Below are 14430 nucleotides of genomic sequence, written 5' to 3' on the forward strand. Positions count from 1 at the left end.
CACAAAGACAACTTATTTTGCACCAAGGCAGAGGAGGTCTTAAAAAGATGGAAGAAAAAACTAAATCTATGTAGACAGTTAAGGGTTGCCTGCAAGTCCATCCACCGAGGTTCAGTAGGCATTGCCCCTCCAAGCACTGGTCCATTCCTGCCCCCACCAGGTCAGTTCAGCCCAGACAGCCACAGGGAATGCAGAGATCAAAGCAATGGAGTACCTCCACTTCCAAACCAGGGAGTGCCAAGCTACCCCCTCATGGTAAGAATTCACAATGACTCTACACTTCACTTCCAACCCTTCCCTCTGCCCACCTGCACTTTCCCTGGGAAGAAAGCTCTACTTCCATGCAAGCACCTGGGCCACCATTACTAATGACCGTTGGGTCCTCAACATAGTGTCCCAGGGATACAAGTTTTCTTTCCGCACGCTATCAACTTCCAAAAGGGTTCCAAGATCTACCTCCAAACCAGTGGGCAGAGGCCAAAAAGCATGTCCTTTCCTTGCCCACCATGAGGGCAATAGAGCATGTTCCTGCAGAACAGATAGGCCAAGGATGTCCTTCAAGGATGCATCTGCAGTCCTTACATATGGGTTGTCCTGCCTCAGGCAGCCCTTCGGTCGGCCGGATTCCAAAGTCTGGGTCCGGTGTCGGCTGATGTCGCCCTTTCCCCGACGTCAGAGCGCCTGGGGTATAAAAGCGTCAGCCGACACCATCTTCCCCAGTCTTTCTTGCTGCGTGGTGCCCGAAGCAGAAGCAGTTCGCAAGTGCCGGTCGGCCAGCTCCTGTAACTTCAGCTACCGAAGACTTCAAAAGCTAAGTACCCTGTTGGGGACTCTTTCTTGCCTCAGCCGATGTCCGATCAAACGCTTAAAGTTAATAATTGCTTAACTTGTGGGAAACAAATACCTCATAAGGATTTCCATTCTTACTGCCTCCCCTGCCTAGGCCCAGACCACGACGTCTCGGCCTGTACAGCCTGTGCTTCCTTCAATCGACGCACTCTTAGGCGTCGGGCGGAGTTTGCAGAGGAATTTTTTGGGGCTAGTTGCTGTTACAATATGCCGTCTGAGACTCCGACTTCTCATTTGACCAAAAAACGGAAGGACAAGGACCGACACATGCGGTCCGTGGTTTTGGCTGAAACAGAGTCCTTGGTACTTCCAACCGATGAAGCCGCACAACCGACAACCTCGGTCCCGGAGGCCTCCTCTGAGTCGGTTGTAGAATTTCCCTCTGAAACCGGTGCTCTGGAAACATCCGACACCATTCCACTTGATAAAACGACGCCAGCACGTGGAGCAGCCAGGCCTCCTGCATCCATGTCCATAAAGACATTCACTAGGGCTAAAGCTGCTAAACAACCAAAATCACTGCCTCCCAAGGCTATTCCTCAGGGATCCACTACCGGTTCACAGATCTTAAGTTTAGCTGAGGACCTTATTTCCTTAATTAGGGGCTCTCGGCCTCATCAGGATAGGGGCTCTCAACCCCCTCTAGACAAAAGGCCCAGGGTTGAGCACACTGATCCCCAGTCTTCTGATGAGTCTCTGATGAGACTGCTCTATCAGAATACCAGGAGGAGGCCTTTACGGACTACGAGGATTCTGATGCAGAGGAATCTATTCCCTCGGCCTCCCCTTCTGAAGAGTTGTCCTTTGGGGAGACCCTTCACTCCATGAGAGAGCATTTCAAATGGCAGGGCCAGGAATTCTCTGATTCCAGGGAGAGATAAAGGACTTTTTTGCATTTACCTCCGCATAGACCTTTGGCTATTCCTCCTATTTTGAATGTCATTGATGTGTACTCTGAGTCCAGCATTTCCCCTGACTCTCTTCCTCCGGCTCCTGTAAAATCCTGATAGGTACTACAGGGTCCCGGACTCTCATCAGTTCCTTTACAAGGGCCACTCTGCTGACCCAGAAACTATTTTCCAGGGCCCTAAAGGGGTTGCTACTGCCACTACTAAAAATCCACTCCCTTCTGAAAGGGAATCCAGGGCTTTAGAGAGATGGGGTAAAAAAAGTGTATACTTCTTCCACTCTTTCTATGAGGGCGTTAAATTGTCAATTCCATATGATACAGTACCAAGAGTATTTGTTAGATGAATTGCATAAAAAACTTTTCTTCGCCTGAACCCTTAGATCTCAAGGCACTTCAGGATCTGGTGCACAACTCCCAACAGGTTAGCAACCATTTCTTGCAGTGTGGTTATGATGCATTGGAAGCTTCATGTAGGTCAGCAATGACAGGTGCAGTCATACGTAGGCATGCTTGGCTAAAGGGACAAACTCTGCCAGATCATGTTAAAGCAAAGCTGCTGGATGCGCCACTGGAAAAGCAAAAGTTATTTGGCTCCACCGCTCAGGAGGTCTTAAAGAAATTTGAGGAAAAGGCTAAATCTGTACAAACAGTCAAAGATTTCCTCCAGGTCCAACCACCAAGATTCAACAGGAATTGGTCTTCTAAGAATTGGTCCTTTCCAGACACAGAGAAATTTCAGAGAGGCAAGAACAGGCGTGCCAGAGGTAGAGGGCAAGCTAGAGGCTCCTACAGAGGCAGTCAATGGCAGCCTCCTACCCAGAGAGGTAGTGCAGGACCTACAACTGCTGCACAAGGACAGACTCAATTACTTTTTGACCCCGCCAACCAGGGCTCAATTGGAAGCACCTTTGGGCGGAAAGCTATCTTTATTCTCAGAAAACTGGCACAGTATTACAAGGGACAAATGGACACTGCAAATAATAGACAAAGGATACAGGTTCCATTTTCATACGTTACCACAAAGGAAAGGCATGCCAAACCTGCCACCGAATCAAAGGGCAGAGGCTTTCAAACAAATTTCAAACCTACTGCAAATGAAAGCTATAGAAAAGGTTCCTCTCACAGAACAGGGCCAAGGATTTTACTCCAGACTATTCCTCGTCCCAAGAAAAGAAAAACAATGGAGGCCTATTCTGGACTTGTCCGCACTGAATACTTATCTCATTGTGCCAAAATTCAAAATGCTGACCCTACAGCAAGTCCTTCCCATGCTGGGCAAGGGGTCTTGGCTGGTAACTCTAGACCTCAAGGAGGCATACCTGCATGTCCCTATCGGACAAAGTTGCAGAAGACACCTCAGATTTCTTGCAGGTTCAGAGCATTATCAATTCTCAGCATTGCCCTTTGGCTTATCTACTGTGCCCTGAGTATTCACGAAATGCCTGGCATCAGTAATTGCACACTGCAGACTTCAGGGGATTCAAATATACCCATACCTGGACGACTGCCTTATACAAGCGGACAGCCCACAAACTTTGGTAAAACACTTGAATTATGCCATCCGCCTGCTTCAGGCCTTGCGATGCACAGTCAACATTCACAAATCAAGACTTGTTCCATCCCAAAGAATAACTTTTCTGGGTGCGAAACTAGATACAACCACCCAAATGGCTTTTCTCACAGAAGAAAAACAGACAACTACTGGATTATTTCGAAAATCTGACAAAACAAACCCAGCTGACTGCAAGGAAAATCCTGCAGGCCCTGGGTTACATGGCATCTTGCATTCTTCTGATACCACAAGCAAGGCTGCATATGAGGAAACTACAATGGTACCTAAGGAGTTGATTGTCTCAGCACAGTCACAGCCTAGAAACTTTAATACCACTCATTCCATGCCTTCAAAAGGAATTTCTGTGGTGGGCTCAAGCAAGCCAGACAAATATGTGGCTGCCCTTCAGCAGACCAATAATCAGCCAAACTATTACAACAGACGCCTCAGACCATGAATGGGGAGCACACATGGAGGGCAGATGCATTCAAGGACTATGGTCACAGAAAGAATTGCGCATGCACATAAACCAAAAGGAAATGCTGGCAGTGATACATGCAGTAGAGGCCTTCAAACACTTCTTGCATCAAGGCCACCTTCTAATAAGGGCAGACAATACCACAGTCATGTGGTACATAAACAAGCAAGGAGGTACCCATTCCTACCCTCTTTGCAGGCTGGCAATGAATCTTTGGGAACTTTCCTTAAAACTCAATATAGAGCTGCAATCCCAGTTTGTGCCAGGAAAAGACAATGTACTGGCGGACAGCCTAAGCAGGAATATCATGGATCCACACGAATGGATGCTGCACCCAGACATCTTCCTTCAGATAACACAATCTTGGGGGAGACCGGACATAGATCTTTTTGCCTCCCACCACAACCATCAGCTGAAGAAATTTTGCTCAAGGACATACCACCCACAAGCATGGAAAGTGGACGCCCTCTCTTTCAGCTGGAATTCTCTAACAGTATATGCATTTCCACCTCTTCCATTAATGACCAAGGTCTTACTGAAGATCAGGACAGAACAGCCAAAAGTGATTCTGATAACTCCGGACTGGCCAAGACAGCACTGGTACCCACTGTTAAGGAGCGTGTCTTGCACGAAACCGTGGCCTCTGCCACAATGGCCACTTCTGACACAGCACAATTACAAAACTCTGCACTCGAGCCTGAAAACCTTGCAGCTGAGAAGCCTGGAAAATACCTTGACTCCTCCCCAGGATAAGCTATCCAAGAGAGTGAAGGATATCATCATGCAGGCTCACCGACCTTCCACAAGAAAGGCATACTCAGCAAAATGGAAAAGATTTTGCACTTGGAACACCACAAAGGGCCAAGATGCGACAGTGATGAACATTGCACATATCCTGGAATACTTGGCAGAAATGCTCCACAAGGGCCTTTCTTACTCTTCCATAAAAATTCATGCTTCAGCAATTTCAGCAGCATACAACACTGATCTGCCTGTCTTCTCTCATCCTCTGAGACAGTTTCTAAGAGGAATTAAAAACATCAACCCTCCAAGGAAACCACCAGTGCCTACTTGGGACCTTAACTTCATGTTGGAAAAATTAACTCTACCTCCTTTTGAACCAGCAGCATCTTCAGAGCTACAGTTCTTGTCTTGGAAGACTGCCTTCCTTCTGGCCATAACATCAGCAAGAAGAGTATCTGAGTTGCAGGCCCTCATGGCGGTACAACCATTTCTTATTTTTCATCAGGACAGAGTCTCATTGAGAACCAATCCTTCATTCATGCCAAAGGTGGTATCCAGGGTCTCATTGAACCAAGCTGTTCACCTGCCTACCTTCTTTCCAAATCCACAGAACAAAGGAGTGAAACTTCTGCATACCCTGGACATTCACAGACAGTTGCGCTACTACTTGGGCAGAACTACAACTTACAGAAAAACTGACCAGCTGTTTGTAGCATATGCTGCTGGTGTACAAGGAAAAGCATTTTCCAAAAAGACAATTTCAAAATGGATAGGGAATTGCATTCAATTCTGTTACTCTCCATGGCAAAACTGTGCCAGCTAACATCAGACCTCATTCCACCAGAGCCACAACCACCTCCACAGCCTTCTTAAGAGGGGTGGCTACCAAGGACATTTTAGAAGCTGCTACATGGAGCTCCGTGCATACATTTTCCAAGCATTACAACTTACCTTTATATTCCAGATCCAGAGCAGGCTTTGCTACGGCAGTCCTGCAGGGCATTTTAGCTACACCATCCTTTTCTTAGATCCTACCACCCCCAGCTTGGCTATGGTATTCTACCCATATGTAAGGACTGCAGATGCAACCTTGAAGGACATAGTACAGTTTTGTACCTACCATAAATGTAGATGTCCGATAGGTATGCATCTGCAGTCAGGTTTTCCCTCCCTCCTTCCCATCTGTGTTACTTCTTGGGTACTTATCCCTCTTCCTAGCTAGCTGGGGATATCTATTATGGTGTATTTGTTTTTATATTACTGTGTATGTTTGGAATTTTTTGCATTTCTCCAAATTTAGCCTTCCTTAGAGGGCACCTGGCATCTGGGGCAAGAAAAACTGAGGAAGATGGCGTCGGCTGATGCTTTTATACCCCAAGCGCTCTGACGTTGGGGAGAGGGCGACATCAGCCGACGCCGGACCCAGACTTTGGAATCCGGCCGACCAAAGGGCTGCCTGAGGCAGGACAACCCATATGTAAGGACTGCAGATGCATACCTATCGGACATCTACATTTATGGTAGGTACAAAACTGTACTTTTCTACTCCAGGCTCTTTCTGGTACCCAGAAAAGAGAGCACCTGGCTGCCCCATCCTAGATTCTTTCATTATAAACACTTTCCTGATAAAATTCAAAATGCTCATCCTCCCGCAACTACTACCTGTGCTCTCCAAGGATGCTTGGTTTGTCACCCTAGACCTAAGAGGCCTACCTACGCATCCCAATCGGGGACTCATGCAGGATATATCTGCATTTCATGGCAGGATCTCTGCACTTTCAGTTCTTTGCACTCCCCGTTGGCTTATCCACTGCCCTCAGAGTATTCACAAAATGCCTGCCCCCTCGCCAATGCTTTTTGCAGGCAAAGAAGTATTCAAATTTACCCATACTTAGACTGACTAATTCAGGCAGTTAGGAGAGGATTCTCAAGCTCCTGGCCTTTGTAAAGGACCCACTGATCTCCCTAGGGTACACTGTCAATGAAAAGAAATCCAACTAGTACTCGCCCAAAAAGTTGTATTCCTGGGAGCAAGCCTAGACGCGGCATCCCACATGGCATTCCTTACACCAGAAAAGCAGACTTACCTGACACCCTATTTCTCTCAACCAGCCACCAGACCCCAGTTGTCCGCAATGAAAATCATGCAAGCTCTAGGGTTTATGGGTTTCCTGCATTCTACTCATTTCATATGCCAGACTGCATATGAGGAAACTTTAGGGGTGCCCAAAAAGCCTTTGGTGTCAGCACTCTCAAGACCTGGCAACTCATGCCAGTGATACCAAGATTTACTTTGGTGGACAGCAGTTTGCCACCACAACAAAGAACTACCCTTTTCACCACCCCATGCTGCCCAGACCCTCACCACAGACTCAAACTATGCCTGGGGTGCACATCTGAACGGCAGGTGCATACAGGGCCAGTGGAGCCCACATCAAATACAGCTGCACATCAACCAAAAAGAGATGTTAGCTCTCCAGCACACACTGACAGCTTTCAGACCCCTTCTTTCCCCATGGGCTCTACTGATCAAAACGGACAACACCACAGTGATGTGATATATCAACAAGCAGGGAGGAACTTGCTCCTCTACCCTCTATGCATGCTCACCATGACCATTTGGCATACAGCCTCAGCCATGCAACTACACATGTTAGCTCAATTTTTGCCAGGTTGTCTAAAGTCTCTGGCAGACAACTTAAGCAGAAATCTTCTGGACCCACACAAGTGGCAGCTAAACCAAAGAACCTTCACCCTTGTAACTCAGAAATGGGGCACCCCGAAGGTTGACCTCTTTGCTGTCCACTCTAGTCATCAGCTCAGCAAATTCTGCACCAGGGAGCCTCACTGCAGGGCCTGGAAAGTGGATGCTCTATCCTTCCAGTGGGTCAACCTCTCAGTCGGTACACTTCCCCATTACATCTCATTACCAGGGTACTGCTCAAAATGAGAGGAAAAACTAAGGACAGTCCTGATTGCACCAGACTGGCCACGCCAGCACTGGTACCCACTGCTGCGCAGCCTGTCCCTTCTACCACTGTGGCATCTCCCTCAGATCCCAACACTCCTGACCCAGAGGGAAGAAGAATTCATGCATCCCCAATTGCAGACCCTCAGTTTGGCAGCCTGGCTTATTCCCTGACTACTGTACAAGCCAACAATCTCTAAACAGGTTCTAGATGTCATACATGAGGCCAGACGCCCTAGCACTAGAAAGTCTTATGCTGACAAATGGAAAAGGTTCTGTACCTGGATGCAAGCTAAGGGAGCCGATACGGCTCCCTACCTCTTACCCTGGATTACCTAGCTGACCTACTACACAGTGGTTTATCCTTTTCCTCAATTAAATTTCATGGCTTTTCAATCTGTGCTCATTTCAGCACTGAGCAACCTCTTTTCTCACACCCTCTCATCAAACAGTTCTTAGGGGGTGGCTAACAGCTTGCCGCCACCCAGAAGAGCACCTACCCCAGCTTGAGACCTAAACTTTGTGTTGGAGAAATTCGCCCTGCTCTCTCACCCCCCCCCCCCCCCCCAACCCCTTCCTTGAGCCAGCAGCTTCAGCAGAGTTAGTTTCTGTCATGGAAGACAGCCTTGCTTCTGGCCATCACTTCAGCAAGAAGAGTATCCGAGCTACAAGCACTAAAGGGTGTAGAGCCCTTTATCATTTTCCATGCTGACAGGGTCTCCCTCAGGACTAACCCATCCTTCATGCCAAAAGTGGTGTCCAGTGTGGGTCTCAACCAATCCATTCATGTGCCCACCATTTTCCCTAACCCACAAAACAACGGGGAAAGAATACTGCACTCTCTAGATGTGCACAGACAGCTAAGATTATATCTAGACCAGGACTAAATCATTCAGAAAGACTGAGCAGTTAGCTTTGCTGCAGGAGCAGAAGGCAAAGCCATATCCAAACAAGCCATTTCCAAATGGATAGCACACTGCATCCATTTCTGCTACAAGCAACATGGGAAACGTCCCCCTATGGGGGTCAGGAGTCACTCTACCAGAGCAGCCTCCAATTCTGCAGCTTTCCTCAGAGGAGTCCCCACCAGGGACATCCTGGAGGCTGCAACATGGACATCTGTCCATTCCATCAAGCATTACCACCTGCCTATCTTCTCCAAATCCAGGACAGGCTTTGACACTGCAGTCTTGCAGGGCATCATAGCCAGCTCCCAGTCATCTTGACTGCCTCCACCCTTTTTTCTCAAGTTTGGGAATCCACCCAAATGTGATGACTGCAACAGTGAAACACTAAGAACATAATACAGCTGTGTACACTTACCATAAATGTAGATGTTAGTGTGTATTCACTGTTGCAGTCCTGGTTTTCCCTCCCTCCATCCTCCTATTCTCTCTCTCTCTTTCATTATAAGGAATTTTTTGGTATTTACTTTCTACTGGTGGTGTTCTTCCACCATATCCCGTCTCCCATTTGGGGGCTCCTGACAGGGCAAGAACAACTGATGCAATGGCGTTGGCTGCCTTACTTTATACTACTGATGACCTGACGTCAGTCCTGAAGCGACAGCAACCGACACAGAAATACTAAGCCTCTGATATTTGGGCTGACTTGAGGGCTACCCTGGCAGGGATAACCCAAATGTGATGACTGCAACAGTCAATACACTCTAACATCTACATTTATGGTAAGTGTACACAACTGTACTTTTTTTTACTTCTGCTATAGCGGATATTTTATGAACACCTGTGGCCATCTTCCCCAAGTCTCTACCTACATAGACTTATTACTGCCCTGGCTCTAGCAGGCATGCAAGTGTAAGGGTCTTGGGGCCCTCCTAAAAAAACCTCAGGGGCAGTAGTTTATGCAGCAGTAGCTATTCTGAGGAGGCTACATGCAAACGTCACCTTTATACCCAACGCCGGTTTATGGCTCTCGTAGCAGACATCACATGTACCCTCCAAACAAAGACTTTGGTGTACTGGCCGGACAGTGGTGCTGCAGGCAGCTACTCTCTACTGTTATGAATACTGCAACATAGAAGAGAAGAACATCTATTGTTATGGTAAGGTCTTGCACAACTATTCTTTATGGTAAATTGTTTACACAGTTGTACTGTTCTCACTGTTTTTCAATACAGGGTCATAATTGCAATCATTTAAAGAGATATCTGTAAGCTTCATATTCTTAGAAATATGACTGTACATAAATTGGAAACTTATTTTCATGGTTTTCTAAATGAATTTTGTTTCTTCTAATGAAGTATGACACACAACAGGGTTGCCTCTTATCTGGGTGTCTTGTATTAAGTGACTTGGAGTTGCATAGTATTCAGTCCAATAAAAGTTCAAACTTGGGTGTGTAGGATGTAAGCTCTTGGAAGGCTGTAGCTTTAAACACACTCTGCTATACTCCCAGCAAAGTTAGTCTTGTGTTGTAGACGAGTGAGGGAAACTTAAAGCGTTACTGTGTAGTTATACTGTAGAAGCATCAGGTTTATACTCTGACCTCCAGTGTTCAGCCATGACAGTGTTAGCATTTCTGAATATTTGAATATATTCTTTGCACATTTGCATGTTTTTAAAAGCATTATTATAACTTTGTCTTTCTGCAGGAACAGGCGATATTTTTACTTGGTTCAAGTGTGTGAAGGGTCAGCAGCATGAACCAGAAAACTTAATGCCTGCTCAGATAATACCTGGAAGAGGTGGGTATTTTTAACTTGTAAGCATAGATATGTTAAAGTATAACTGGACTTCAGAATTCAGTTGAATTGAAGTATTTGTTTTCAGTAGGATTCAGTTGCTGTCTGTATTCTCAATCTTATTCTGTTTTTGATTTCAGCTCTTTATGATGTTGGAGACATTTTGCACTCTCTGAGGGGGAAGTGGGGCATTAAAGCTAATTGCCCTTGCTCAAATAAACAGTTTAAAGCTTTGTCAAAGCCTTCTGTAAAGGAAGAAATTAAACAGGTACAGCACCGATATTTTATGTATTTATAAACCAGAAGTAAGCAGCTTTTTATGAATGTCAACTGCCTTGTCTTCTACCATTTTGTGGTGTACCTTAGTGAATACTGTAAATTTAGTTTGTTTGGGCTTAATTTGGTGGGATTCCAGGAGATTTTGCAGGTGTTTGTAAGAACCATTGCTGCCATGCATTAATTAAATGTATGGTACAGTCTGCAGCTGAGCATAATTGTGACCCACCCTCTGGCTTCTGCTGGGATCCTGACAGTAAACTGCATTATATTCAGCATTTGCTTTGCTTAAGTGCATAGTCTTGTTTTGCAGTATGTTCATAATTCTGTTTGCATGCAGCCTTAGGAGCATAAATACCTTTTTGACTTCATTGTTGTCTCTTATCGTGATGGGTTATTTGTTGCCATCAGTTTTGGCAGGATTCATGGACTTCGGATATTTCCTTATTTTGACATCCTGTTAATACAGGCTCCCTCTCACCAGGTACTCTTGCATCACCTCATTCCCCATAGTCTACTTAAAGCTCTGGGTTTCAAAATCAATCTGAAAAAGTCAGCAATTAAGCCAACCCAAGCTCTAGTTTTCTTTGGTAGCAGACTGGACACCAAACACATGCAGGACTTCCTGCTGCCCAGTGAAGTGCAGAACCTAATGTTACTTCCTTTGTCTTTCTCTCTCTAGTCCTGTAATGCAAGGGAGATCCTCAGTGCACTGCAATTCATTACTTAAACCATCCCTATCATCCCCTTTGCCAGACTCCATGTGTGAAAGATCCATTTGTACCTGAAGTCCACCTAGTTCCAAAATTCTTATCCCCTAGGCATGCACATCCCTTTCCTAGCTTGCCTAAAGAAATACTGTGGTGGATATTACAGATGAAACTAAATCTAGGTCTTCTCTTCAAACCGCAAGCACCACTAGAGCAGCTGCACACACACATCAGGTGATGCATGGGGAACATGAATGGTAACCTGAAGGTTCAGGGGCACCAGAGCGCGCACACATGGAGATGAAAACCCTTATACAGGCCACGTAGGTTCATTAAGAATCTTCACAAATAACATGGTCATGTGGTATATCAGCAAAGGTGTGGGTATATCAGCAGGAGGTGCACCAGGTCTTAACAACTCTGCAGACTAGATCTTTTGTCGTGATATGGCAGAAAAGTAAACATCCTTCAAAGCAGTTTACATTTGCTCATTGGTCAGTGTCCTGGCAAATTTTCTGAGAGATCAAGAGACAGTCCCCATCAATAGATTCTGAACAGAGATGTGTCCTGCTGTTCTCATATTGCAGTATTCATACTGTGGAATCCTCTGCCTCAGGCGACCCAAACGTTGGCTCATATACAAAAGCTATTTGCCTAGTCACTGCATATGCGTCTGACGTCACAAGTAGGGTCTTAAATCAGGGGCCTTAAATGTGATGTCTGCATGCACAAACCTCAGAACTTTTCTGCTGCAGTGTAATGTCAGATCGATCACATCGCTCCTGTTTATCAAGACATCTAAAGCTAAATGTACCCCATTGGGGATTTCTTACTGATATTGTTGCTTGAAGCTTGGTTTAGCTGCCTTTTTACTTTAGCCATTGTCAACTAAGAAAGGGAAATGTCGATGCGGACGTCAAATTGGATGGTGCAGTGGTGAGATTCTGTGGTTCAGTTCTCGGCTGGGGTGCCTTTTGTGCGGAGTTTTCATGTCCTCCCTGGGTTCGTGTGGGTTTTCTCCAGGTGCTTCGGTTTTTTCCCATGTTGCAAAGACATGCATCTGGAGTGTTTTTCCCCAGGCCTCCACCGAAAATTGGCTTTGTTCCAAGTCTGTCTATCCCGATAAACAAATAAGTTGTCTATCTCGCCTTCATTCTTGCTGGTTGGATTCGGAGCCGATCCTCTGCTCCGACTCTGCCGTCTACTAAAGCTCGAGAGCTATTTACTGGCTAGAAGCCTCCTTTATCCCACAATGCTTGGCGCTAGATACCCAGATCTCGTTTGCAGCTTCAGCTACGAGGTTGCGCTTTTACTGGCTCAGGTCGTATTAATCCTTTTTTTGTATTACTAGCTAATATTTACCTTGTATTTTTCTTAGATATAGATTATCTTTCCCTTGTAGTGTAATTAGACTGTGTATCCCCTAGTTTGTCCCACTAAGGAAACTCGTTTTTCTGTTAGTTTCTACCCCCCCCCTTGTTTCTTCCTATTAGTGGCTAACCCCACCCTTGTCGTACCTATAGGAGTAGTGTTTAGCCTTGTAGTATTTGTATATTTTTATTAAGATTAGTTAAGTGTGTGTGTGAGTTTTTTTGTGGCTATTATTGTTAGCTTAACTAGTGCGGGTGTGTGCATTTCTGTGTGCCTTGTTTAAGCACTAGTTTAATTTTTCTCTCTTTAGTATCCCCGGGCCATTATGTCCAAGAATACTAAAGTTTCAGGTTTCAAGAAGTGTGACTCGTGCTGTCAGAAGATGTCTCTGACAGATGGTCGCACTTCTTGTGATTATTGCTTGGGTTCCCTACACCTGCAGGACTCCTGCTCGGTCTGTCATGCCTTCAGCCCCAGAGTCCTGCAGGAGCGTAGGAACAAGCTTATTTTGATAGGCTTACTTAAGCCAGAGGGATCCTCGGCGAAGCCTCAGTCGGGGAAATCCTCAAAGCTCGCCAAGCCATCTGCTCCCAGTTCGGAGCCGTCGCCGGGTGGAGCATCTGCCTCCTCTTCAGCTCCGGCTGGAGCAGACATCCCTAGACCTCAATCGGCTCCGACTTTAGTGTCGGAACCGTCGTTGGGCCGAAAACATTCTAGGTCCCCTTCCCTAGAATCGGTTCGTTCAGGTCCGAGGTCACGGTTGCTTCAGTTGGAACAAAGCCATAGGTTCCACTCCTCTCGCTCCTCCAGGTTATCCGATCATGACTTGGAAAGAGTGGTCAGTAAACTCCTTAAATCGCAGGCCCTGGACAAAATGTTAACCAGCCCTTCTCCACAGACTGTGGCTGTCCCAGTGCCTTCAACAGTTCCTCTTCTGACTCCCCTTTTGTGTTTGGAGCCGAAGCTGGTTGGGGCTCGAATCTTGGAAACGTCGAAGCCGATACCACATCTTTCGGCTCAGTCGGCTCCGATCTCTTCATTGGTTCCTTCCTTGGAGGGATCTCTGCGCCGGGACTCCGTCGGCTCCGAGGGGGCGAGTGGCATCGGACCCTTGTCTGACTCCGATGTTCATGTTACCCTGCTGCAGTCGTCATACTTGGGTTATCCTGCCGTTAGGCAGTCCCGCAGTCTGCCCGAATTCCAAAGTCTTGGTCCGGCATCTGTTGCTGTCGCTTCTTCCCTGACGTCAGTGCGGCAGGGGAATTTGAGGCATCCGACACCATTTTCTTCAGTCTTTCTTGCCGCACGGTGCCCGAAGCAGAAGCAGTTGGCAAGTGCCGGTCGGTCGACACCTAAGATTTTCGATTTGAATTTCAGTCTGAAGTCTTCATTAAAGCTAAGTACCCCATTGGGGAACATTTTCTTGCCTCAGTCCGATGTCAGAAAGTTAATTGCATTTCTTGTGGGAAGCAAATATCTCATAAGGACTTCCATTTCTATTGTATTCCTTGCCTAGGTCCAGACCACGACATCACAGCTTGTCTGTTTTGCGCTAGGTTTAATAAACGAACTATCAAACGCCGTTTTGACTTCTCACGGCATTACTTTGGTAGGAAATTGAATTATATCATGCCGTCGGAGCAGCCGACAACCGCCACTCATAAAAAACGCAAGGATAAGGACAGGCAGCCTAGGAATAAAACAGACACCGAGGCCTCAGTTGGGCCTGTCGCTGGTTCTCCGGTTTTCAGTGAGGTGCCTACACAGCCCCTGACTACCGCAGAACTGGAACCCCAGACAGCTGTGGATTCCCAAGCGGAGTCCACTAGGCCAACGCAGCCTTCTACCGACACCGGAGCAGAACTAGA

General features: G+C 46.5%; 1 protein-coding gene across 1 annotated transcript in view; it reads left to right on the forward strand.

The window, feature by feature from the left end:
* KDM3A (lysine demethylase 3A) overlaps window positions 1-14430 on the forward strand; it is a 2231127-nt gene that overhangs the window by 1022027 nt on the left and 1194670 nt on the right. The window contains exons 16-17 of the mRNA XM_044063465.1: window positions 10116-10208; window positions 10346-10473. Of these exons, the coding sequence (XP_043919400.1) occupies window positions 10116-10208; window positions 10346-10473 (221 nt within the window). The remainder of the gene's footprint in view (window positions 1-10115; window positions 10209-10345; window positions 10474-14430) is intronic.

Source organism: Protopterus annectens, chromosome 2.part1 (assembly GCF_019279795.1).
Source record: "Protopterus annectens isolate FY-2018-M chromosome 2.part1, PAN1.0, whole genome shotgun sequence".
Classification (NCBI taxonomy): Eukaryota; Metazoa; Chordata; order Ceratodontiformes; family Protopteridae; genus Protopterus; species Protopterus annectens.